Consider the following 27,571-nt stretch of genomic DNA (forward strand, 5'->3'; position numbering starts at 1 on the left):
GAGGTAACAGTGTAAAAAAGGAGGAAATGTTGGGGATGGTACTGGTGATGGAGGGAGAGTAATGAATGTCAAGAAAAGAGTGACACGAGGGAGAGGAAGTAATGGCAGGCAGCTGAGGAAGGTAAATGTAGAAGTGCATCAGATACCAAACTCTCTTTGCACAAGCAGCAAATTGAGAAAGGTGGAGGAGGAAGGAGTAGCAAGATTGAGGCAATTGAAGAAGATGTAAGGATTTAGTCTGGACAAATCATGGATGACATGGGACATTGAATAGGAAGGATAACAGAGAAGAGAAAGAACTGAATAAGAAAGAGAGATATTAGATGGTGACCTAGCAGCCTCCATCACAGCCTACCCATTTTAACATATTTCTTTAGTACCCACAAGGGGCTAGAGACAGATGGGACAAACAAGGACAGACAAACGGATTAAGTCGATTACATCGACCCTACTGCGTAACTGGTACTTAATTTATCAACCCCGAAAGGATGAAAAGCAAAGTCAACCTCGGCGGAATTTGAACTCAGAACGTAACGGCAGACGAAATACCTATTTCTTTACTACCCACAACATCATCATCATCATTGTTCGACTGTGGTCATGACAATGGAATTTACCATGCTACGCCAGACTTCATGGTCCATCATGGGATTACGAAGGTCCTGTTGCTGGATGCCTGTATCCCTGGAGATTACATCAGGATAGGAGAGTGTGCGCCCTCTGGTATTGCGAGTAGATGGCTTCCAGAGGAGAAGAGTAGATATTACCTCTTTTTCAGCTCTACAACAATGTCCAGCAAACTGGACTCTCCTACCTTTCACAAGAGATGACACAGGTGGTAGTTTCCCATATATTTGCATTTTGGTTGGATGGCGCTTCCATGAGAGATTTTGAGCTCTCATAAGGAGGCGAGTGTAGGTTCCATCCAACCGCCTCTCAAGCTTCTTTGATAACGTCCAGGTTTCTGAGCCATATAGTAGAATTGGTTCGACTGTGGCTTTGAAGATTTCAAGTTTGAAGTCTCTACTTAGATTTGATGACCAGATCTTATGCATGTCATTACAGGCTGACCAGGCCATACCCTTTCTAGTTAGAAAGTCTTTTCCAGATGATGATATGTATGACCCAAGATATTTGTAATCAGAAACCATATTTAAGGGCACATTGTTGAGAGTATGGATGATGCAATCACTGTTGGACTACCCACAAGGGGCTAAACACAGAGGCGACAAACAAGGACAGACAAACGGAATAAGTCGATTACATCGACCCCAGTGCATAACTGGTCCCTAATTTATCGACCCCGAAAGGATGAAAGGCAAAGTCGACCTCGGTGGAATTTGAACTCAGAACGTAACGGCAGACGAAATACCTATTTCTTTTCTACCCACAAGGGGCTAAACACAGAGGCGACAAACAAGGACAGACAAACGGATTAAGTCGATTGCATCGACCCCAGTGCGTAACTGGTACTTAATTTATCGACCCCGAAAGGATGAAAGGCAAAGTCGACCTTGGCGGAATTTGAACTCAGAACGTAACGGCAGACAAAATACGGCTACACATTTCGCCTGATGTGCTAACAGTTCTGCCAGCTCGCCGCCTTAACATATAGTCCATCAAACTTGCATGGATGGTGAGGTCTTCTTTAACTCTGTGTATTGCCAGTCAACACAGAGTTCTTTATCATCTCCATTGTGAGATGGTAAAACCTCTCTTTCTCTTACACATTAAGATGACCTTCTATACAGTTTCTGAGCACCAATACCTGCCAAAGGTGCCCTAAAATGGAAGGAGACTTACGATCATATGCATAGCTGTGTTATGTCCATGCCTACCTCTTATGAGAAGAAACACAGCTTTCCAGATAATTTGCTATTGTGAGTAAATAACATGTACTCTTTACTCTTTTACTTGTTTCAATCATTTGACTGCGGCCATGCTGGAGCACCACCTTTAATCGAGCAACTCGGCCCCAGGACTTATTCTTTTGTAAGCCCAGTACTTATTCTATCAGTCTCTTTTGCCGAACCGCTAAGTGACGGGGACATAAAAACACCAGCATCGGTTGTCAAGCAATGCTAGGGGGACAAACACAGACACACAAACACACACACACACACACACACACACACACACACACACACACACACACACACACACACACACACACACACACACACACACACACACACACACACACACACACATATATACATATATACGGCAAGCTTCTTTCAGTTTCCGTCTACCAAATCCACTCACAAGGCTTTGGTCGGCCCGAGGCGGCTATAGTAGAAGACACTTGCCCCAGGTGCCACGCAGTGGGACTGAACCCGGAACCATGTGGTTGGTAAACAAGCTACTTACCACACAGCCACTCCTGCACCTGTACATCTATCAATGAAGTATGTTCAGCTGGATAACAATCTCTAAAGTTTATCTAATTAGGATAACATAAACTTGTGTCGACAGATTCGCTCTACAGTGTAAATATTCTCTTTGATTGAGATTGCTGGAAGAATTTGGTTTAAATGTCTTCATGATATACTAGTTATATGTTTGTTAAAGTGGAGAAAATTATGAGATGCAAAGCTAGTTCTGTATAATTTAATGTTCTGTATTTTTTATTCTAATTCTATGAATTAACTTTCTTTCTTCACTCCTAAACTCAATGAAACTTTTTTTATTATTTCCCAGGTTATAAATCTCACCGTGTTTTTCTATTGATACAACTAAGTTCAGTTTGTATTATCTCCAATAAAGAGAGCTGCACCAAATGACCTCTGCAAAAACATTTACAATTAAAATTGCTATCTTAGGTTATTGCTTTTTTTTTTTTATTTATGGTAATTTCTAGCAAGTACCAAAAATAAATATATAAAAAAAAGTAATAAAAATAAAACTAATTTCAAGAAAATCGAAATAAATCTCAGAAAATTAATTTACATACTTTGTGGGAAATTTGATGTTTGTTAACACACAAGTGACAGCTACATACCTGTTTGGATTTTGCTAGATCTCACCTGGGGAGCAGAGCAAAATGAAGCCGACTTCATCAGCTGAGTTTCTAAATATAGAGAAAGAGTTTGAATCAGTTCTGGCCAAAAGTTATTTGCATAGTTTAAAAAGCATGAAATGTAGTAAGGGAAATAGTACAAATGGGTCATGAGCTTGAATTTAAATAAGGACGATAGTACCGAATGATGGACACAAAAATATTCTCCATTTTCTTTTTATGAAAACTGTCAACTGATGAGATTTTTATTTTTAATTGGAGCTCAATTATGAAAACCAATCAAATCACTGAGGCTAATAAATCAGACGAAATCTATACGAGTACAATAATTTAGTTAGTGTTAATATATTTAATTTAGTGAGCATTAGAAGGCTAATTAAACATATTTAAGTGGTAAGGAAATGAAATTAACTCAATGACTAATATTAATTTATTTCAACAACATGGATACAATTTCCAGACATGTTTTACTCATATTTTACTTTTTTTGGCAAAAAGAACATTTCATCATGTGAGGGTGCATGACGTAGTTGTTAGGGTGTTGCACTAACAATCATGTATGACTTAGTGGTTAGAGCAGCGGACTCGCGGTCGAGGGATTGCGGGTTTGAATCTCAGACCGGGCGATGTGTGTGTTTATGAGTGAAACACCTAAGCTCCACGAGGCTCCAGCAGAAGGTAATGGCGAACTTCTGTTGACTCTTTCACCACAACTTTCTCTCACTCTTTCCTCCTGCATCTTGCAGCTCACCTGCAACAGGCTTGTGTCCCATCCAGGTGGGGAACCTACACGCCAAGGAAACCAGGAAACTGACCTTGATGAGCCAGGTGTGGCTTGAGAAGGAACAAAAAAGCAACAAAAATTGTGAGATGACTTTAATTCCTAGATTGTGTGGTGCATTATATTCTTGAGCAAGACACTTCATTTCACATTGCTCTGTGATCACATTGATGCCCAACATGTGGCACACCATACATTTGTTCAGGCAACATCAATTTGATAGAGGCAGTGAGCTAATGTGCAGCACAAAAACTTGTTTTGCACATTAGCACATGTACAGCACATATACGCAAATCATTTGTGCAGGATGTTTAGCAAGAAATTGCAGAAGGTGGTGAGAAATTGAAGGCGGCGAGGGGCTGGCAGAAATGTTAGCACGCTGGGCAAAATGATTGGCGGTATTTCATCTGCTATTACGTTCTGAGTTCAAATTCCGCCGAGGTCGACTTTGCCTGTCATCCTTTCGGGGTCGATAAATTAAATACCAGTTACGCGCTGGGGTCGATATAATCGACTTAATCCATTTGTCTGTCCTTGTTTGTCCTCTGTGTTTAGCCTCTTGTGGGTAGTAAAGAAATAGGTATTTCGTCTGCCGTTACGTTCTGAGTTCAAATTCCACCAAGGTTGACTTAGCCTGTAATCCTTTCGGGGTCGATAAATTAAGTACCAGTTATGCACTGAGGTCGATGTAATCGAATTAATCCGTTTTTGTTTGTCCTTGTTTGTCCCCTCTGTGTTTAAGCCCCTTGTAGGTAATAAAGAAATAAGAAATTGCAGAACCATTTTCTTGGACTATAAGGGAGTTCCATCATCATCATCACACTGCATCATAAATAGCAAAATCAGTGATGAATCACTAAGAAAATATATAATGTCCTAATTAAGAAAGCATAATAAATCAAGCTTTAAAAATAACTGGTGTTAGTTAAGTCATTATTCTTATTTACCAACATGATTAAATTTAATATTTATCATTGAGCTAATTTTTCCCCCCTATGCCCCATAACATTTCTTAATTAGGCATTTAATGTTCTCTATCTTAATTAGATGTAAAGCATTGTCGTTAGTTATTTAAGCTCTTTAAATATAGCGGCAATCTTAGAAGTGGGACAATTTATATCAAGCAATTTTTGATGACTATTCTGAAAAACCATTTATTCTAAGAGTCATTTGAAGTATCAACAGTTTACTTTTGCTGACTTTTATAATTTATCTCTCTCTCTCTCTGTATGTATGTATGTATATATATATATATATATATATATATATATATATAGGGAGAGTTTACAAAAAAGACGAAGACAGGTGGTGTACAAAACAAACAGATGTATTAGTATAACGCTCAGGAATAGAAAAAATCTTTTACGTTTCGAGCCTCCGCTCTTCTACAGAAAGGGACACAGAAAAAACAAGGAGAGAAAAAAATGTGTTTAGTGGCTAACGATCTATCATGGCAGTCACACCATGATATATATATATATATATATATATATACATACACACACAAAAATTCTACAATGTTTACTTATAGAATACGTTTCCATTATTTCTCAGCTTAACCAAGATAGTTACATATTGTTTTCATGCTTGATTCAGTAAAAATCTGTCTTAGATTGGAGCTTATGATGTATCCATGCACTTTTGGTTTCCACTGTTTGATTTATTGTTGCTTTTTCTCCCCTCTTTTTGGGGATGACCTGGAGTGCATCTGAGTACTGTACATGATAAACTCATTATCATAATGGTCGTTAGATTATTTGTATCACTGGATACTTCATTGTGTCTTGTGTGTTTCTTAGCCTTTCATCCTTTCGGGGTCGATAAATTAAGAACCAGTTATGCACTGGGGTCGATGTAATCGACTTAATCCCTTTGTCTGTCCTTGTTTGTCCCCTCTGTGTTTAGCCCCTTGTGGGCAATAAAGAAATAGGTTTTTAATTATCTTGGAAAAGATCTTTAGTTGACTCAACAGTAAAGACTTGGACCAACGTGCAACTGATACGCAAGAAGCATGAAGTAACTTTTATGACTAAATCTTAAACACAGAATGTAAATTTAAGAAATGAAACTGAGCAAAATTTGAGTGATACTCATTTCTGCATTCAAATCTGAACATGGCCAACTCTGACTAAATCACCTTTTGAAAGTTTTGAAACTAAAATGTGTCTTTCTCTTTTCTACCTAAAATATATTTTCTTCATATTTTCTGCAGGGAAACATTGATTTTGAAGTTAATGAAGAAGTCCTTGGCATATCTTCTAACTCCAACCTCTCTACAATTGCTTCTTTGTTGTCTATTAATGTTGAAGACTTAGAAACTACTTTGTGCTCACGTGTTGTGGCAGCCGGTGGGGATGTTGTGCGAAAAGAATTCACTATATCAGATGCATTCTATACACGTGATGCTCTGGCGAAGGTAAGTTGCTACTTTGCATGTAATTTATAACACTACAATCATAGATCGACAAAAGCAAGTATTTTATTTATCCCAGGATGTTTTCTATAAAGTATCACACTGTAATAAACGATCAAGAATGTCAATATTTTATACAACACAAGATGTGAGACATCATCATCATCGTTTAACGTCTGCTTTCCATGCTAGCATGGGTTGGATGGTTCGACTGGGGTCTGGGAAGCCAGAACGCTGCACCAGGCTCCAGTCTGATCTGGCAGTGTTTCTACAGCTGGATGCCCTTCCTAACACCAACCACTCCGAGAGTGTAGGGGGTGATTTTTACATGCCACCAACACAAGTGCCAGGCGAGACTGGCAACGGCCACGATCGGTTGATGCTTTTTACGTGCCACCGGCATGGAGGCCAGTCGAGGCAGATGGTTCCTTTACGTGCCACCGGCACAGGTATCACAAGTACAATTTCCATTGATTTTTGATCAAGTTCGATTTCACTTGCCTCAACAGATTTTTCTCAAATATATAAATAATATATATCTGTATATAAAGTCACAATACATGTATTCAAGTAATCAGAGGGTACTCATAAAAAAAACCTCCTTAATGTATCATTCTACAAAACATAGAATATATAGCACAATACAAGAGAAAACCCATGAGGAGTGGATAAAGTTAGAAATGATGAGAGAAATTGCATGTTGAAATTTATTTAACCTTTGGAAAATTCATGTCACAACAAATTATTTTGTAACTTGAAGCATGCAAAAATAATTTGTCTTATATTTAAATATAATAAAATAGGTTATCTTTCCATGCTTTAAAATAAATTTCATTGTACTATTTTTCTTGTCATAACTTTACACACACGCACACACACATAGGGTGTCCCAAAAGTAGGTTTACAGTTATCACGTAGGCACTTTAAATTTCTTTGAAAACATTTTATTACATCTAAATTTCCATCTTACAATCATATTATCTATCCACATCTCAAATAGGTAATATTTAATCTCTCATGCTCAAAATGTCCTTCAACATTGCAACATTTTTCAAACCTCTTCAGAACACACAGTGCAGCACAAATTCCGATCTCCATCAATTTCAGTGAATGTGTCAAAAATGTAATCTTTTAATTCATTTATTGTTTTGGGATTCTCCTCATAAACCTTGTTCTTTACAACACCCCTAAAACAGAAATCCATTGGTGACAGGTTAGGTGAATATGGTGGCCATTCAATGCTACCTTGTTTTCCAAATCAACGCTGTGGAAAGGCTTCGTTAAGGTAGTCTCTTACTGACAATGCAGAAGAGCTTGACAAAATTAACTAAATTAGCATAGAACTAGCAGTATCGCCCGGCGTTGCTCGGGTTTGTAAGGGAAATAACTATATAAGCATTTTTAGAGAGTTATAGCCAAAAGATAGCAAAAAAATGCATTAAAAATGGAAAAAAAAATGATGGTAAATTTTTTTTTTAATTGTTGACTCATCGTAGACATTTTCAGAGAGTTACTTCCCTTATATAATAGCGAAAAAAATGCATTAAAATGGAAAAAAATTATGGTAAATTTTTTTTTAAATCGTAGACTCATCGTAGACGCGTGCTAATACCCAGAAGGGCTCGATATGAATCACGACTATAAGATACCCGGTTTTGGTTAAACTGCACCGCAAAATGTGGGAGTAGTTAGGAATCTAAATCGTAGGAGACAGACACACAACTTCACTTTTATATATAAAGATAAGAGTTTCACATTTTTTTACGATTAAGATTTAAACTGTTAATATATGAATGCGAAAGTGAAAGTTGAATAACTGCAAACCTACTTTTGGGCCACCCTGCATGTATGATGTCCATACACACCCACACCAAATTCTTCCTCAATTCTGCCGTCCCATTGCAGGCCACATATGACCGGATGTTTACTTGGATTGTTGACCGGATCAATGAAGCTATTGATGTGAACGCTACCGGGTTTTCTTCCTCTGGAAAACAAACTGTCATTGGAGTACTTGATATATATGGCTTTGAGATTTTTGAAAATAATAGGTGGGTAATATTTTCGTGTTTGCTTGTTTGTTTTTTATATTTTATTATAACTTCTCATAAGTTTTATTTTTGATATTCATCCTTGAAATTTCAAAGGATTTTTATTACTAACTATAACAGTATCGCCCAGCGTTGCTTGGGTTTGTTTCGACCCTTTAGAATTTGAATTTTTGAAAAGTAAAAATTTTGCATTATGTAACTTGTTATTCTCTTTAAGTGAACATTTTTCTGGTTGAAATACACTGAAAAATGGCGACACAGCAGTCAAAAAATCCTAAAAAATAGGGATTCCCATAGGAAAATAAAGTACCTTTTTTGATGTAAATAATTTTTGGTGTTAACATGGTCCGATTTGAATTTTATCTTCTACGGAATGATGAGCAAGCCTTCTTCTATCATACTCTCAACTTTGGTCAATTTGTGCCGCAGGGTCTCGGAGGAGATAGTGTTAGTTAAAGGCTACCAAACCTGCCACACACAGACAACTTCGGCTTTATATATATATATACAATGGTCCCTTTGCATACTGAATACTTGGTGAAATTGATTAATTAATTAATTTTACCCTCAATTGTTGAAATTATATATATATATAGATAGATTTGTGTTAACGAATCTCAGACTTGTGGCACAAAGGTAACATAATGGAGAGCAGAACAGTTAAGCAATTTCTTGATTTTATTTAGGATTTTTGTTGTAGATTCCCCATATGCAACACAACTTGCTAGAGTGCAGTCTGGGTTTGTTAGTAACTATTTTACTGTTCTGGTACAGTTGCTTCAGTTGACCTCTTCAAAGGATACAGAACTAAAATATTTGGTCCCAACCATTTTTAGAACAGAATTTCTGAGCTAGCTACTAATGAAAGCTTTGTTATTAGAATGTGGCTGTAAAGGTGCTTAATTACTACGACTAGAATTATAAACTCAAGCACTTGCATTGCAGAATTACAAAGTGACTCTCTGCATGAGTAACAATCAGAAAGAGTCTAATTAAACCTCAATGTTTTAATTGGCTCATTGAATGTCAAAAAGACTTGGCAAAACATGGTGCCAACCAAAACAAGTGATAAAGGTTCGACTTCGTTTTTTTCAAAATGGAGTAAAAGTTTTATCTTAGAAAAACTTCTAACAAAATAAAATTGAAAAATTTAATTATCTACGAGGTGTTTTGGTCTAGATCAGTGGCTCTCAACCATTTTTTGTCTGTGGACCCCTTTGATTTCTAATTAAATTTGGTGGACCTCTATAGCCAATTAAATATTTAAAAAAATACTCAGACTTTTTTTATATTGAAATATTATTAGCAATAGTATAAAAAAATTTTTAATATTTTGTGTATTTTTGAAGTATAAGCAATTTATTGAACATAAACTTTAGCAAACAGTTATATGTGGATCCCCAAGAGTCATATGGAACCAGTAGAGAACCACTGGTCCTCATAAAGTTTACTTTTGTGTCTGAAATATTTATGACAGAACATAGTTACCATCAACCATCATTTTCTTTGGTTAATAAAGATTTTAATTCGTTACAGTTTTGAGCAATTTTGCATTAATTATTGTAATGAGAAATTGCAACAGTTGTTTATTGAGTTGGTTTTGAAACAAGAACAAGATGAATACAACAGCGAAGGAATTGAGTGGGTCCATGTAAGTAAATTCTTTCACAAGGAATTGATTGTTATTTTGCACTATGTTTTGTATTGTATTTATGGGTATTCATTGTCAGGAAACCACACCGACCTGATCACTTACTAACTAGGCAGACACATAGGTCAGAGTGAGACTTCATACTCACCAGTAAATAGGATGGGCAAATGGCTGTGAATACTAAGTCTTTCTTTGACAAAGAAAGTATCCATTCAACAGGGGTTAGTGACATTAGACTAAAGGCTTAATGAATCTGGAGATATGATACAATCTTAAGGAGAGAAGCTGAGAGTTCCCTTAGTTGAATTTTAAGTTTTAAGAAAAATTAGGTGCCACATATTTTGGGAAGGTGCAGGAAATCTATAGCCAAGAAGACAAGCTGGAGTTTCTATGAAACAACTTGCAGTTGAGCTACAGACCAGTTCTATTGATAAAGTTTCAGCAATATGGAAGGTTGTTGGAAGCACTCCGTCGGTTACGACGACGAGGGTTCCGGTTGATCCGAATCAACGGAACAGCCTGCTCGTGAAATTAACGTGTAAGTGGCTGAGCACTCCACAGACACATGTACCCTTAACGTAGTTCTCGGGGATATTCAGCGTGACACAGAGAGTACCCCTTGAAATACAGGTACAACAGAAACAGGAAGTAAGAGTGAGAGAAAGTCGTGGTGAAAGAGTACAGTAGGGATCACCACCATTCCCTGCTGGAGCCTCGTGGAGCTCTTAGGTGTTTTCGCTCAATAAACACTCACAACTCCCGGTCTGGGAATCGAAACCGCGATCCTATGACCGCGAGTCCGCTGCCCTAACCACTGGGCCATTGCGCCTCCACTAAATATGGAAGGTAGCATTACTGTGGAACAGTATGAAAATTGAGCCATAAAAGATGAGAGTTGTGAAGAGTAGAGAACAATGTCAGAAGCTAAACATTATATTTGCTTAACAAAAGAAAATAAGTAGAACATGTGGTTTTACTCTGTTCTGTAACATAACAGATGTGAGGTGTTCCACATGACGAAACACTGAGTCAAGTATAATGCATGTAGCCAGTCATTGGTGAAAAATGTATATGAATGATTGTGGTACACTGACTTTCACTGATGTCAAAGAGAAGGTATAGAAATATTATTATGAGAAATTGCTGAATGCTAAAATATATGGGAGAGAGAGAGAGAGAGAGAGAGAGTCTACACTTTGTTAATCTAACAAAGGTTTCAGCTATTATAGTTGAAAGCTATACAATCGAGAGATATGAAGGTAAGGAAAGCAATCAGATTATCAAGGACAGTGGCTGAAATGCTGAAAATATACAGTGAAGTAAGATGCATGCTGTTCAGTTGCAGTCAACTGAGCAATGAGGTAATAGAAATGATGGATCGTATCATGTAAGTGGAGTTGTGGCACAACTAATTAGGAAAAAGAATGAGAGGAAACGCTGCTCAGAATTGTGCAAGGATAGGCAAATACTGATGTCCTTTTCCTTGTGAGATAATCATTTAGTGTTGTACCAATGCCCACTTCCTAGTGAGATAACCACAGGAGAGGTTCTTGACAAAGAGCAAGTCACTCTGTCTAATATTCAGTAACCTGGAGAATGCTCTATAATCTGGTGTACCAAAAAAAAAAACTAGGTACAGATGGCTTGTTAGAGACATGCAAACCATGTACAGAGATACTCTCAGTAATCTGAAAGTTAATGAGTTCAGCAAGGAATTGCTGGAAGGTGTCCATTAGGGTTTTCAGGTCACAACAGAAAAGTTTAAGAGTGATTGTGGAAACTTCTGTATACCGACATCTTAGGCAAATCTGTTGAAGAATTAGAGAAGAAATTTTAAACTTGAGAACAAAACCTAGAATTAGGGATCTCATTATAAACTTAGCACAAAGACAAGGGTCTTAGTTCCAAAAAAGAATAGAAAATATTGATGCTGTCTTAGAAGTGGCCATGCTCAAAATACTGAAGGTGTAGGTAGGAATTCTTTATGGTGTACCAAGCAAAAGATGTTGTGGGATCATAGGAAAGCTGAAAGAGAAGTAAGATTTCATGTATATTTGTTGTTTAGGAGTGGTTAAAAGTAAGAACAACAAAAGCCCAGAGGGAACCTTATAAAATAGTTTACTGCTCCCGTTTTCTTAAGTGGCCTAATTGCTAATGAGAAAAGCTGTTCTGAAAGAATAGCACCAAGTGTAAGATTAGAATTGGAAACATTCAAGCAATGACTGCCTTTTGGCAACACATTTTTTGAGTTTTTAGAAGATTGTATTATGATTAACAGATTATGATGTATAGTAGAGAAGCATGAACACTGAGTACAAAGAATGTATGGAAGCTGATTAGGCTATTCCACTGGATATGTAACTTGAGGGTCATTGAGTGATGGGAGCAGAAATTAACTAAGAGAGAGAATTGAGTATAAGAAATTGGATGTAGTTTCAAGAGACAAAACTGGACTGGTACAGACATGAGGTGTGTATGGTAGATACCAGTTGGATAAAGATGTACAAATCAAAGGTGAAAGAGCTTGTGGAAGGGAAAGAATAAAGAAGGCATGAAAAGAATTACAAAATAGCTAGTCTTGGAAAATGACAAAGAAACACAACTGATGAGATGCTGGACAGGACAAGATTCATGCAATCAGAAAAAAACAGTTATATCATCATCATCATCATCATCATCATCATCGTTTAGCGTCCGTTTTCCATGCTAGCATGGGTTGGACGGTTCTACTGGGGTCTGTGAAGCCAGAAGGCTTCATCAGGCCCAGTCAAATCTGGCAGTGTTTCTACGGCTGGATGCCCTTCCTAACGCCAACCACTCCGTAAGTGTAGTGGGTGCTTTTTACGTGCCACCCGCACAGGTGCCAGACAGAGCTGGCAAACGGCCACGAACGGATGGTGCTTTTTATGTGCCACCGGCACAAGGGCCAGGCAAGGCTGGCAACAGACACGAACGGATGGTGCTTTTTACATGCCATCGGCACGAGGCCAGTCGGGGCGGTGCTGGCAATATATATATATATAATATACAAATTTTTTGCATAATGAGATAGAAAACCAAGGCTGTATAGATATTAGAGCATTTATAGATAGGTCTTACAGCTGTTTCTAGGATATTAATTAATAATATCCCTTCATCAGAGATGGTGTGAGAGGAAAAATTAAGTCATATATATATTATATCAGGAAAGAAAGAAAATGAAGTTCATGAGAACCTTTATTATTCACTGTGATTGTTATAACCCTTGTTCACCTGTGCCTTGCTAGTGAGATGCTGTACAAACAATTGCGGTGCTTGATAGGTGACTTTTCAAAAGGTATCTAATTTTTTTAGTCTCCATTTTGCTTATTTCTATCGCAATAGGTTTTGGTAGTCGCAGTATATTATTCCTCAACATGAGTACCAACATGTCTTCTGACAGAAATAAGTTAAGCAGAGATTAAAAGACAAGGTACCTTTTGAAAAGTCACTTGATGTGACACATCCACAGCTACAATGCACTGCAACCTGCTTATACAGCATATCACTAATGAGGCACCAGTGCAAGATGGGTTGAAACAATCGTAGGGAATAATAAAGAGTCACATGAATTCCACATTCTTTCCGTCATCATTATCATCATCAATGTTTAACATCCGCTTTCCATGCTGGCATGGGTTGGACAGTTTGACATGGAGCTGGCTATTAGGAAGCTGTCTTTGACTGAATGTCCTTCCTAATACCAACCACTTAGCAGAATGTACTGGATATATAATAAAGCGACAAGCTGGCAGAAACGTTAGCACGCCGAGCGAAATGCGTAGCCATATTTTGTCTGCCATTACGTTCTGAGTTCAAATTCCGCCGAGGTCGACTTTGCCTTTCATCCTTTCGGGGTTGATAAATTAAGTACCAGTTATGTACTGGGGTCGATGTAATCAACTTAATCCATTTGTCTGTCCTTGTTTGTCCTCTCTGTGTTTAGCCCCTTGTGGGTAATAAAGAAATAGGTATTTCGTCTGCCGCTACTTTCTGAGTTCAAATTCCGCCGAGGTCGACTTTGCCTTTCATCCTTTCAGGGTTGATAAATTAAGTACCAGTTATGCACTGGGCTCGATGTAATCAACTTAATCCATTTGTCTGTCCTTGTTTGTCCTCTCTGTGTTTAGCCCCTTGTGGGTAATAAAGAAATAGGTATTTCGTCTGCCGCTACTTTCTGAGTTCAAATTCCGCCGAGGTCGACTTTGCCTTTCATCCTTTCGGGGTTGATAAATTAAGTACCAGTTATGCACTGGGGTCGATGTAATCAACTTAATCCGTTTGTCTGTCCTTGTTTGTCCTTTCTGTGTTTAGCCCCTTGTGGGCAATAAAGAAATAAAGTGTAGTGGATATTTGTTACATGCCACTAGCACAGGAGCATTTATGCAGCACCAGTACAGGTGTGTTAACACAGCATGGGCACAGGTGCTTTTTAAGTGGCACTGGCATCTCAAAGGACAAGGTTGTACATGTAGAAGACAGTGGTTTTACTTAGCTTGACATGTCTCATCAAGTACAGCAAATCATCACATCTTCCTGTCCCTTGTCATTTCCTCAGTGAGGGTCAGCATCCAAAGATCCTTTCTCATCACTTTGTCCCACATCTTCCTGAGTCTACTTCCACAATTAGAGCTTGGCACTTATATAACTTTCATCTGTATCTCATCACTTGAAAACTCTCCTTGTGTACATACTACCCAAGTATACTGGTTTTATTTTAGCTGAGCTGAACCCTACCTGAAAAAAAATTTGTACTTTTGATTCAGGTAATTTTTGTAAATGATTTATAAACAATACTGTTATGTTGTTGTTAATTTAAATTATAGTTGATAAATGTTAAGCCAGTTTGTTAGCATATTTATTTGGAGTACACAATTATTGCTTAAATTAATTTTGAAAATAAATGAATGGTTTAACCTTTTGTTACCGACCTGACTGAAACTGGCTCTGTAGTACAAATGTCTTGTTTTCATAAGTTTTGAATTAAAATCTTCCACAAACCTTAGTCACAATTTATGCTCCTAACACTAGCTGAATGATAACTAAGTTATTTTACTAAATTCTTTGTTATATTTAAAGTAATTGAAAGAAATACAGAGCATCTCAACAGAAATATGGTAACAAAAAGGTTCAACTATATAATAGAGAAACAATTCTTAACCCTTTTGTTACCAACCTGGCTGAAACCAGCTCCAGCTATGGCTACAAATGTCTTGTTTTCATAAGTTCTGAACTAAAATCTTCCACCAAACTTTAGTCACAATTTATGCTCCTAACACTTGCTGAATGATAACTAAGTTATTTTACTAAATTCTTTGTTATATTTAAGGGAATTGAAAGAAACACAGAGCACCTCAAAATAAATATACAAATGGTGTTTTGAACATAAGTTAACATGAAATTTTGAATGCAGGTTTTAATTTAGATCACCTTAAGACAAAAAGTTTGCATCTTAGATCAAGGTATGACTGGTATCAAAAGGGTTAGGACCAAAAGAGTTAAGGAAACAAAGGACTGATAGATTGTCTTTAATGTCTAAAGTAAATTGTTTTTCTTAACAGGTAGACTATTTCAACAACAAAATAATCTGTGATTTGGTTGAACAATCCCATAAAGGAATATTGGCTTTATTGGATGAAGCTTGTCTCACCCCAGGGAAAATGACTGATGCGGTAGGTATATATTTATTCTAAAAGCAGTATGTTTCTCATGTTTATATGAGAGCAAATGAGATTGTAATGCTTATGTCCTTCTTGAGTCACAAATAAATACAACCAATCAGATGGAGTTGGGTGGGTGAGGTGAGTCAATTCTTACTTCTTCTTGCTACACGGTTCCTGCCAAAGAATTCTGAAGTTTTAAACTGATTTGTGCATCTAATTCATTGAAATTTTTTCAGTGGAAAGATTTGGTAGCATCGAAATGAAAGCTGTTGCTTTTTTTTCATCACTATAGAGTGGCTGTGTGGTAAGTAGCTTGCTTACCAACCACATGGTTCCGGGTTCAGTCCCACTGCATGGCACCTTGGGCAAGTGTTTTCTACTATAGCCTCGGGCCAATTAAAGCTTTGTGAGTGGATTTGGTAGACAGAAACTGAAAAGAAGCCCGTCGTATATATGTATATATATATGTATGTATATATGTCTGTATATATATATGTGTGTGTGTTTGTGTGTCTGTGTTTGCCCCCCCCCCCCAAATCGTTTGACAACCGATGCTGGTGTGTTTACGTCCCCATAACTTAGCGGTTCAACAAAAGAAAACGGTAGAACAAGTACTTGGCTCGCAAAGAATAAGTCCTGGGGTCGATTTGCTCGACTAAAGGTGATGCTCCAGCATGGCCGCAGTCACATGACTGAAACAAGTAAGAGTATTATCACCTAATTTTTAAATTGAATTAAAAATATTATTCTCTGGTTTTGGTGCAAAGCTAAACATTGGTAAAAACCCAATAAAACCTTTCTAATAACCCAACCTATGACATCAAATCAATGAGCAACAATATATTGGCCATTTTGAAAATCAACGATCCTAATATAAATTTGAGAAAAGAGGGGAGGGGCAAAAAAAAATATAGAACTATTGAAGTAGCAATGGGCAAACACAAGATGTTACAATTGAAAACAGATTTAATATTTTACACCTACGTTCACCTGGAATCAATATGTGTGTTCAATCAGAGCTGAATGTGCTGATATGACATCTAAAACCAATATTTACAAGCTGTTTAACAAAACCTGTGAAATATCTGAAGCATATTCTGTTGTGTCTGGGGAGAGTCATTTTCTTTTTGTGCCTTATAATGTAACACACTCACCAGTAAAATTTCCACTTATTTCTTACCATCCGAGCGTGGCCGTTTGGCAGCCTCGTCTGGCACCTGTGTCCGTGGCACGTAAAAAAAACACCATCCGAGCGTGGCCGTTTGCCAGCCTCGTCTGGCACCTGTGTCGGTGGCACATAAAAAGCACCCACTACACTCACGGAGTGGTTGGCATTAGGAAGGGCATCCAGCTGTAGAAATACTGCCAGATCTGACTGGCTTGGTGCAGCCTTCAGGCTTCCCAGACCCCCAGTTGAACCGTCCAACCCATGCTAGCATGGAAAGCGGACGTTAAACGATGATTTTCCTAAAATTTTCGTTGTGTGTTGCAGCCTTTTCAAAGACTATTGAAAAGGTTGCAAGATGCAAGGAAAATTTTAGGAAAAATAAAAATAAGAAATAAGTGGAAATTTTACTGGTGAGTGTGTTACATTATAAGGCACAAAAAGAAAATGACTCTCCCCAGACACAGCAGAATATGCTTCAACACACGAACTCATATAAAGAATCTTGCAAACCAAATCCAAAAATGAAATCTGAAGTATATTTTTTTTCTAATCCCTTGTCGAAAATCTTCACTGTTTTATAGTATTTATTCAGTTTCAACTTCATAATTTAATAGAATTTTTCTTAATTAGGCATCTTGGGCAAGTGTCTTCTGCTATAGCCCCGGGCCGACCAATGCCTTGTGAGTGGATTTGGTAGACGGAAACTGAAAGAAGCCTGTCGTATATATGTATATATATATGTATGTATGTGTGTGTTTGTGTGTCTGTGTTTGTCCCCCTAGCATTGCTTGACAACCGTTGATGGTGTGTTTACATCCTCATCACTTAGCGGTTCAGCAAAAGAGACCGATAGAATAAGTACTGGGCTTACAAAGAATAAGTCCCGCGGTCGATTTGCTCGACTAAAGGTGGTGCTCCAGCATGGCCACTGTCAAATGACAGAAACAAGTAAAAAAAAAAAAAAAGAGTAAAAAGAGTATCCTGTTGTTAACTCAGTGGAAGGGGAAAAAGAGGCATCTTTTAATTATCTCTTTTGGGAGAGTTAGTCGCGTGGTAAGTTATCTCCCTTGAAAGAACTGTAGTAATTTTGTAGCCTCCCTTGACACCAATTTGAATTATTAACTTCGCTGACGTCATTGGAAGAAACGGGAACAAAATGTTTCGCATATTTCGTCAATTTTTTACGTTCTGAGTTCAAATTTCGCAGAGGCCGATTTTGTTTACTATCCTGTTAAATACTGGAGTTGTTTTTATCGACTAGCCTCACCCCTACGCCCAAATTTCAGGACTTGTGCTTAGTATTATATATATAGACACAGGAGTGGCTGTGTGGTAAGTAGCTTGCTAACCAACCACATGGTTCCGGGTTCAGTCCCACTGCGTGGCATCTTGGGAAAGTGTCTTCTGATACAGCCCCGGGCCGACCGATGCCTTGTGAGTGGATTTGGTAGACGGAAACTGAAAGAAGCCTGTCGTATATATGTATATATATATATGTATGTGTCTGTGTTTGTCTCCCTAGCATTGCTTGACAACCGATGCTGGTGTGTTTACGTCCCCGTCACTTAGCGGTTCGGCAAAAGAGACCGATAGAATAAGTACTGGGCTTACAAAGAATAAGTCCCGAGTTCGATTTGCTCGACTAAAGGCGGTGCTCCAGCATGGCCGCAGTCAAATGACTGAAGCAAGTAAAAGAGTAAAAAGAGTATATATATCTAATAAAGGGTAAAATTAATTAATTAATTAATAATTAATAATTTTACTAAGTAGTTTAGCATGTTAAACGAACCATTATCGGTAAACTTAAACAAAATTTTTTATAATTATAAGTATAATTATAATTAAGGTTCAGCAAAAAATTTGCTTCACCACATAGCGAAATTTAGAAATAGCAGCCAAAACTAGCTATTTCTGTACCATAAGAAGCAAATTTTTTGCTGAACCCTAATTATAATTATACTCATAATTATAAAAATTTTATATATATATAATACTAAGCACAAGGAGGGGGTAGTCACAAGACACACACACACCAGGCATCCCATTCATTTCCTGGCCCAAAGGGGAGCGGCTCATTCTATGCTTGGGTCAAGGCATAGAACGCAACCCCCAATATCAGCAGCAGGACCCAACAGCATATGCTGGTTTATCCCCATTGCTTCATGCTGGTTCTGTACTCCTTTGAGCAACATCAAAATTTACTCATCCATCCACAAACACTCTCCAAGCTTTCCTATCGTTTATAAACTCTCTTGCCTCTGTTACTCCAACACCTCTAACCACCAAAGTTTTCCTCATTCCATCCATCCACACAAACTGAGGTCTGCCCCTGGTTCTGCTCCCTACCACTTCAGCCTTCATCACCCTCTTTACCATCTGCTCCTCATCCATCCTCTCCATGTGGCCAAACCACCTCAACATTCGTCTATCCAATTTGGTTGTTAGTTTTTCTCTCATTCCTGCTCATTTTCACACCTCCTCATTCCTCATCCTGTCCATCCGTGTCACACCAACCACAGCCCACAGACATCTCATCTCGAACTCATCTGGTCGCCTCCTTTCCACCTCTCTCAGCCTTCACGTCTCTGCACCATATAACATTGTCGGCACAATCACGTCCTCATACCCACCTCTTTTCACTTTCATTCTCAACCTTTTATCTCTCAGCATACCGTTCACAACTCAAAGTATCTTAATCCCCTCCCTCACTCTGTAATCCACCTCCTTAGCCAACCTCCTATCCACTGCCACATGCAACCCTAGATACTTAAAAACACCTCCTCTAACATCTCACCATTTATACTCATATCCAACCCTACCAGCCATTCCATCTCTTGAACATCTCATCACCTTACTCTTAGCTACATTCACTTTCAGTTTCCTCCTCTCACACACTCTTCCAAACTCTACTACCAGTCTCCTCAGTTGCTCTTCCGAATCCCCCACCAATGTTGTATCCTCAGCAAACAACAACTGACTCACCAGCTGTTTCTCTCCATTTTCTCCCTCCATTTGGGACCCCTTACCAAGGGTTCTAGCATTTACCTCTCTCACCACACCATCCAAATATAAATTAAACAGCCACGAAGACATCACATAACCATCTTTACCCCAGCTTCACCTCAAACCACTCACTTACTTCACTACCCACCTTAACACACGCCTTACTTTCTCTATAAAAACTCTGAACAGCCCTCAACAATCTACCATCTACTCCATACAACCACAACACCTACGTGTAGCTTTTTTGTGCATTTTGTTTGCAGAAAATAAAGAAATAACAGTAATAACATTTAATAAATGTTGCTTCCTGCAAGTTATGGATGATTCTTTTATGACTTCATTGCTTTCAGGATTAGCTTAAGATATTTTTGCACCCTACATCACAAAATCATCGTCATCATCATCATTTAGCGTCCGGTTTCCATGCTAGCATGGGTTGGACGGTTCAACTGGGGTCTGTGAAGCCAGAAGGCTGCACCAGGCCCAGTTTGATCTGGCAATGTTTCTATGGCTGGATGCCCTTCCTAACACCAACCACTCCACTCCATGAGTGTAGTTGGTGCTTTTTACGTGCCAGACGAGTCTGGCAAATGGCCACGATCGGATGGTGCTTTTTATGTGCCACCGGCACGGGGGCCAGGCGAGGCTGGCAAATGGCCACGATCGGATGGTGCTTTTTATGTGCCACCGGCACGGGGGCCAGGCGAGGCTGGCAACGGCCATGAACGGATGGTGCTTTTTACGTGCCACCAGCACGAGGCCAGTCAGGGCGGGGCTGGCAACGGCCACGTTCGGATGGTTCTCTTACGTGCCCACCGGCACTGGTAACTCAGCTCTATAAAAACTCTGAACAGCCCTCAACAATCTACCATCTACTGCATACAACCACAACACCTACGTGTAGCTTTTTTGTGCATTTTGTTTGCAGAAAATAAAGAAATAACAGTAATAACATTTAATAAATGTTGCTTCCTGCAAGTTATGGATGATTCTTTTATGACTTCATTGCTTTCAGGCTTAGCTTAAGGTATTTTTGCGCCCTACATTACAAAATCATCATCATCATTTAGCGTCCGCTTTCCATGCTAGCATGGGTTGGACGGTTCAACTGGGGTCTGTGAAGCCAGAAGGCTGCATCAGGCCCAGTCTGATCTGGCAGTGTTTCTACGGCTGGATTCCCTTCCTAACGCCAACCACTCTGTGAGTGTAGTGGGTGCTTTTTACGTGCCACCCGCACAGGTGCCAGATGGAGCTGGCAAGTGGCCGCGGACGGATGGTGCTTTTCACGTGCCACCGGCATGGGGGCCAGGCGAGGCTGGCAACGGCCACGATCGGATGGTGCTTTTTACGTGCCATGAATAAACATTGCCGGACAGCAAATAGAGACTCAGACATTGCTTAGAAAATATTTTTCATTTTTAACCTCGTATATAGTACGCACTAGGGATTTTGACCTTTAAATTTTGGGGGGAAAACGTGGATTATACTCGAGGATTTACAGTAAGACAGTGGGCTGCACACCAAAATGCTTGATTGAATTTTGCTTGTCTTTTTGTTCTGGGTTCAAATTCTGTTGAGGTCGACATTCATCCTCTTGGGATTGATTTAAAAATTACCAGTAAAGCACTGGAGTTGATTTAATTGACTTCTACACGACCACTACCACCACCACCACTCCAAAATTACTGGCCTTGTGCTAAAATTTGAAACCATTATAATTATTCAACTATGAATTTGGTAACTTTTCCATCATCTCATCAACACCCCCCACCATCATAACCTTTTTTTTTTGCCATTTTTTAAAAATACTAAATGTTATTTTTATCTTTCAGAAATTCTTAGAAGAACTTTCCAAAACCCTCAATAAACACAAACATTTCACTTGTCGTGCTGTAAGTTAATGTCAATTCTTTTTTCTTTGTTTTATTGCAATAATTGTTTGTCAATAAAACTGCATTAGTGCAGAGAGTATCATACGAAGGTTTAAATTATTTCTTTAACTAAACTCATTTTAAAATGTTTTGTATAACCCACACATCAAAGTACTTAACATTATTTCACTCACTTCAATGACTTGTCTATATCAACCATACAGTGAGGAAGTATCCAATTATAAAAATAGGGATAAGTCTGAACAGAAAATAATAATAATAATAATAATAGTAATAGTAATAATAATAATAATAATAATAATAATAGTAATAATAATAATTAATGCAGTACCAGGCAGTGGCTCTCGTGGCTTCTGATCCTAACTGATTGGAAGTGTTATCATGTGCATTGTTTTGTCTTGGTACAAAAGATGGGCTACAGCAAATATTCAGCTCAATACCACAGATTTGCTTGTCAGTTGTTTGACCATAACCAATTGAGCATGTCCCTTAGTGTCTGACGATATGTGCATCTCTGATCACGAGCAGAAGTAGTGGGGGAGCATCATAGCCATGTGTTGAGAGGGATTCTGTGGGGTTTGAATAATTCACCTCTGGAAACCTGGGTGTTTCGTTCAACATCCTTCAACAACCCTTTTTCAGGGACCTTTTGAGTGGGATGGTTACTCGACCAGAAGAAAATTCTAACTGGGCCCCACCTGCAAGGTCATGTGCTGTTTATCTTGATATGAGATCACCATGTCGTGCACATATGGTTGTGATGCATGTGCCTAATGTATCAGATAGGTTGTCATGATGGTATACTGGGCTTCATATATTTTACCCCAGTGTCACTTTGATGGCATGCGCTGCTCTCTCACTCAATAATAATAATAATAATAATATAATAATAATAGTAATAATAATAATTAATGCAGTACCAGGCAGTGGCTCTCGTGGCTTCTGATCCTAACTGATTGGAAGTGTTATCATGTGCATTGTTTTGTCTTGGTACAAAAGATGGGCTACAGCAAATATTCAGCTCAATACCACAGATTTGCTTGTCAGTTGTTTGACCATAACCAATTGAGCATGTCCCTTAGTGTCTGACGATATGTGCATCTCTGATCACGAGCAGAAGTAGTGGGGGAGCATCATAGCCATGTGTTGAGAGGGATTCTGTGGGGTTTGAATAATTCACCTCTGGAAACCTGGGTGTTTCGTTCAACATCCTTCAACAACCCTTTTTCAGGGACCTTTTGAGTGGGATGGGTTACTCGACCAGAAGAAAATTCTAACTGGGCCCCACCTGCAAGGTCATGTGCTGTTTATCTTGATATGAGATCACCATGTCGTGCACATATGGTTGTGATGCATGTGCCTAATGTATCAGATAGGTTGTCATGATGGGTATACTGGGCTTCATATATTTTACCCCAGTGTCACTTTGATGGCATGCGCTGCTCTCTCACTCAATAATAATAATAATAATAATAAAAATAACATTTTGAAGAATAATTCACTGCTAATCACTTTATAATATGAAACATTGATCTCAAGAGATTGAATATTTTGAAATAGAAAGCAAATATTTGGAATATTTTTTTTGCATATCTCTTATTTAGTTGTCACCAGCAGATAAAGGCATGGAACATGGCCGAGATTTTCGGATAAAACATTATGCAGGAGATGTGACATACAATGTCAATGGATTTTTGGATAAAAATAAAGACACTCTCTACCAAGATATTAAAAGAATGCTTTTTAATAGGTAACTCCTTTTGTTTGAGAAACTGCATGTCCCTTGTCTGTGACTTTTAAACAACTACCACTGTAGTTCTTCACATATTCATTTTACGTATTTGCTTAAAAGATTGTAATTAACCTTACGATCTAATCTAAATTATGTTTTCATCTAATTTTGTTTTATAATAAAAATTATCTCCATATATATATAAACGGCAAAATGTCTGTGTGTGTGTGTGTGTGTGTGTGTGTGTGTGTGTGTGTGTGCATATCCTTTATACAAATCCACAATTTTTCAGTTAGAGGGCTTGCACTTTCTATGGTCATTCAAAACCGTCCAAGGGTGGTCGTGCACATCTTTACATTACCCCAGTCACCCCGCAAAGCCATTAAAAAAATCAATAGAAGTGACTCTTTTTGTGAATTTTCTATCCAAAACCCAATCAAAATGCTCGAAACTTGATACGCCAATTGAATGCCAGCTAGGTGTATGTGATTGGTCGGAGATTTGGACAGTACTCGCATGTATGTGCACATGCACGCAGCTGTATATGTATGCACTAGCACTATGACCCGGCAACGCCGGGTCATAGTGCCAGTAAGCTATAAAGGATTAATTTTCTGGGGTCCTAAATTTTAAATAGGTAAGTCAAAAGTTGACCTTTTAGCTCCTAGCTTCTAGAAATAATTCCTGACTCCTTCTTTTATTCCATACTGTAATAATCCCTTAAAGGATGATCAAGCTTTACTTTTACTCTTCAAAGACCTGGTTTATGATTTACATTCCTGTTTCTCTTTAGAATACTGAAATATTTCACACTACTATTATGGAGAAGGGGAATTGTTGTTTTAAATACTCCTTTATTCTATTTACATGACTTAGAGTTCCTCAGTTGATTTTTTTTTTCTTTTTTTTTCTTATAGAAATTTTGTGAATAAAAATTAATTCAAAATCCCTATAACCTTTATCCACCCCTTATCCATCATATTCTCCCCTCCATCTTCTCTAGAATTGGTGTCTTGATAAAATTGTCAGAGGCATGACAACTTCCTTTTTGTGGATTTCCAATTTTGTATTTATTCACAAAATGTTTAAATGTGAAAGACTCAACTGAGGAGTGATAGAAGTAAAATATTATTCTAGTTGTGGTTTGATAACTTATTAGTAAATGAATATCATTTAAAAAAATTGGTTTGTATAAATGAAGCAGGGATGTATGATATTTGCTTTAGTCTATGTCTGTGCGTCCTATTCATCTTTGTACAAGTCAACATTCACTATATACATCATCATCATCGTTTAACGTCCGTTCTCCATGCTAGCATGGGTTGGACGGTTCGACCGGGGATCTGGGAAGCCAGAAGGCTGCACCAGGCTCCGGTCTTATCTGGCAATGTTTCTACAGCTGGATGCCCTTCCTAACACCAACCACTCCGTGAGTGTAGTGGGTGCTTTTTACGTGCCACCTGCACTGGTGCCAGGCGAGGCTGGCATCGGCCATGGTCGGATTGGTGCATTTTACGTGCCACCTGCACGGAAGCCAGTCGAGGCGGCACTGGCTTCGGCCACGATTCGGACGAATATAGAATTTTGTCTCACATGCTTTCTTCTAAGTTACACTTCAAATGACACATTTTATTCATCTTTCTGAAACCACCAAAAGAAAATTTAATAAAAAAAACTAATTAACAGTAACAAGGTATTTTATTCTTTCTTTTTCAGCAAAGACGAATTACTAAAACTTATGTGGCCAGATGGCAGCCTTAAAATATCTGAGGTAAGTATAATTCCTTACATGGACTCTAGATGTTGTCTTACAGTCACTTTAAAACAAGGGACATAGAAAAACTCTCTAGAATATCGGTAATTGATTCTGGAAGTTACTCTTTAAAACTGACATCAGGAGATACTCTGATGCTCCATTCAGTACAGAATACAGAGGTTACTCTCCAAAACACAACAGGAACCAAAGAAATTAAATGATCTAAAATTTTGCTAACATCATTACTGGAAATTATACTCTGATATAATATCTTTATATTAACATTAAGATTCTCCATGACAAATTTTCAGGAAATAGGTTTTTGTGTCTTTCTCTCAATATGATAGACTAAACAGCTTTCTCTGATACTTTTAATGTAGAAATACATTAAACATGATACACATATTATTTAATATATATATAAAAAAATAAACAAATATCCAAATACCCATATACATATATACACACATATACATCCATAAGCACAGTATATATACTATTTCCATAACCCCTATCTTACTTTGTACTATATATATATATATATATATATATAATATATATATATATATATTATATATATATATATATGTATATATATTTATTTATTTATTTACTTATAAAAAAGAAGTTTGAAAACGCCACTATATAAGATAAATTTTAATTTTCTTAGAGATTTTACATGTTTTGGTTCTTCTTAAAAAAACGAACCTTATCAAAAATATTTTAAAAAGTTAAGTGTAATAAAAAAGTTCATAGGCGCAGGAGTGGCTGTGTGGTAAGTAGCTTGCTTACCAACCACATGGTTCCGGGTTCAGTCCCACTGCGTGGCATCTTGGGCAAGTGTCTTCTGCTATAGCCCCGTGAGTGGATTTGGTAGACGGAAACTGAAATAAGCCTGTCGTATATATGTGTGTTTGTGTGTTCCCTAGCATTGCTTGACAACCGATGCTGGTGTGTTTACGTCCCCGTCACTTAGCGGTTCAGCAAAAAGAGAATGATAGAATAAGTACTGGGCTTACAAAAAGAATAAGTCCTGGGGTCAAGTTGCTCGACTAAAGGCGGTGCTCCAGCATGGCCGCAGTCAAATGACTGAAACAAGTAAAAGAGTAAAAAGAGTAATTGCTTCTTACTGCTATTTTGGCTGCTGATCATTTTCCCAATTACAGCCAATGAATCTAGTCAATGCACAAGACAGCCGTTATGCTCCCCACCACAAAACACCACCATGTGGACTCTGTTGAGACTAGTAAGAAACAATTATGAACTTTTTTATTACACTTTTAAAAATATTTTTGATAAGGTTCGTTTTTTCAAAAAGAACCGAAACACGTAAAATCTCTCAGAAAATTTAAATTTATATTATTTAGTGGCGTTTTCAAACTTCTTTTTTATAAATATATACCCACTCGTATGCCACCTACACTTATTATAAATATATATATATATATATATATATATATATATATATATACTTACACACACACACACACACACACACAATAATACTAACGGTGTATACAGCACTAGTTTTATATTTACTTTTTGGTTTCAGACCACAAAACGTCCCCCGACTGCTGGTACCAACTTCAAAAACTCAATAATTGCACTTGTAGCCAATTTGGCAAGCAAAGTAAGTCCTGTTATTTTGCTCATATAATATATATAAATAAACCCTTACTTTTATTTACTTTAAAGATTTTCTTCTCAATAGCCAAATGCTTCTCAATGAACAGTTTCCAATCTCTTGGAGTATTTCTTTATTCATTTCTCACTTTTTTAAATCATTAAGCTATTAGGGTTGTATGATACTTTAATCAATTGGTTTTTAAGGAAATCTCAAGAACAGAACTGCCACTTTTCATTTGTCTGTCTGTCTAGATATATATATATATATATATATATATATATATAGATGGATGAAGAGATAGATAGAGAGAGATATATATATAGATGGAGAGATAGAGAGAGAGATATATATAGATGGAGAGATAGATATATATATATATAGAGAGAGAGAGAGAGTAATTGATTTATTTATTGATTGAGTCTAGTGGTGATTATGAATGTACAGCAGCTCAGAAAATTCACTCTGATCTTTCTAAGAAAAGAACTCCTGAATTTGTTGGTCAGATCTCCAGGCCATGATTGACAACGGTCCCTCCAAGTCAATCAGGTCTATCGCCAGGGACATAGAAGTGTCTGATTTTCTTATCAGGCAGGCAGTGCATGAAGGCATTCGGTATTCCTCATACAAGATGAGAAAAAGCCAATTTTTATCCCAAGCCATTGAGGACAAGAGGAAAGACCTCGCTACAAAGCCTTTTGAACAAACCAAAGCATCCCCTCCAACTCAACATCCTTTGGTTTTTCTCAGATGAGGAGAATTTCTGCCAGTATCATATGAACACACAGAACAACTGTTCG

General features: G+C 37.8%; 1 protein-coding gene across 2 annotated transcripts in view; it reads left to right on the plus strand.

The window, feature by feature from the left end:
• LOC115216379 (unconventional myosin-Id) overlaps positions 1–27,571 on the plus strand; it is a 141,852-nt gene that overhangs the window by 83,278 nt on the left and 31,003 nt on the right. For both annotated transcript variants that reach the window (XM_029785674.2, XM_036506271.1), the window contains exons 8-15: positions 6,013–6,216; positions 8,119–8,264; positions 9,801–9,915; positions 15,495–15,605; positions 21,600–21,659; positions 23,264–23,409; positions 25,108–25,162; positions 26,700–26,777. In XM_029785674.2, the coding sequence (XP_029641534.1) occupies positions 6,013–6,216; positions 8,119–8,264; positions 9,801–9,915; positions 15,495–15,605; positions 21,600–21,659; positions 23,264–23,409; positions 25,108–25,162; positions 26,700–26,777 (915 nt within the window). The remainder of the gene's footprint in view (positions 1–6,012; positions 6,217–8,118; positions 8,265–9,800; positions 9,916–15,494; positions 15,606–21,599; positions 21,660–23,263; positions 23,410–25,107; positions 25,163–26,699; positions 26,778–27,571) is intronic.

This window comes from Octopus sinensis, linkage group LG10, assembly GCF_006345805.1.
Source record: "Octopus sinensis linkage group LG10, ASM634580v1, whole genome shotgun sequence".
NCBI lineage: Eukaryota > Metazoa > Mollusca > Cephalopoda > Octopoda > Octopodidae > Octopus > Octopus sinensis.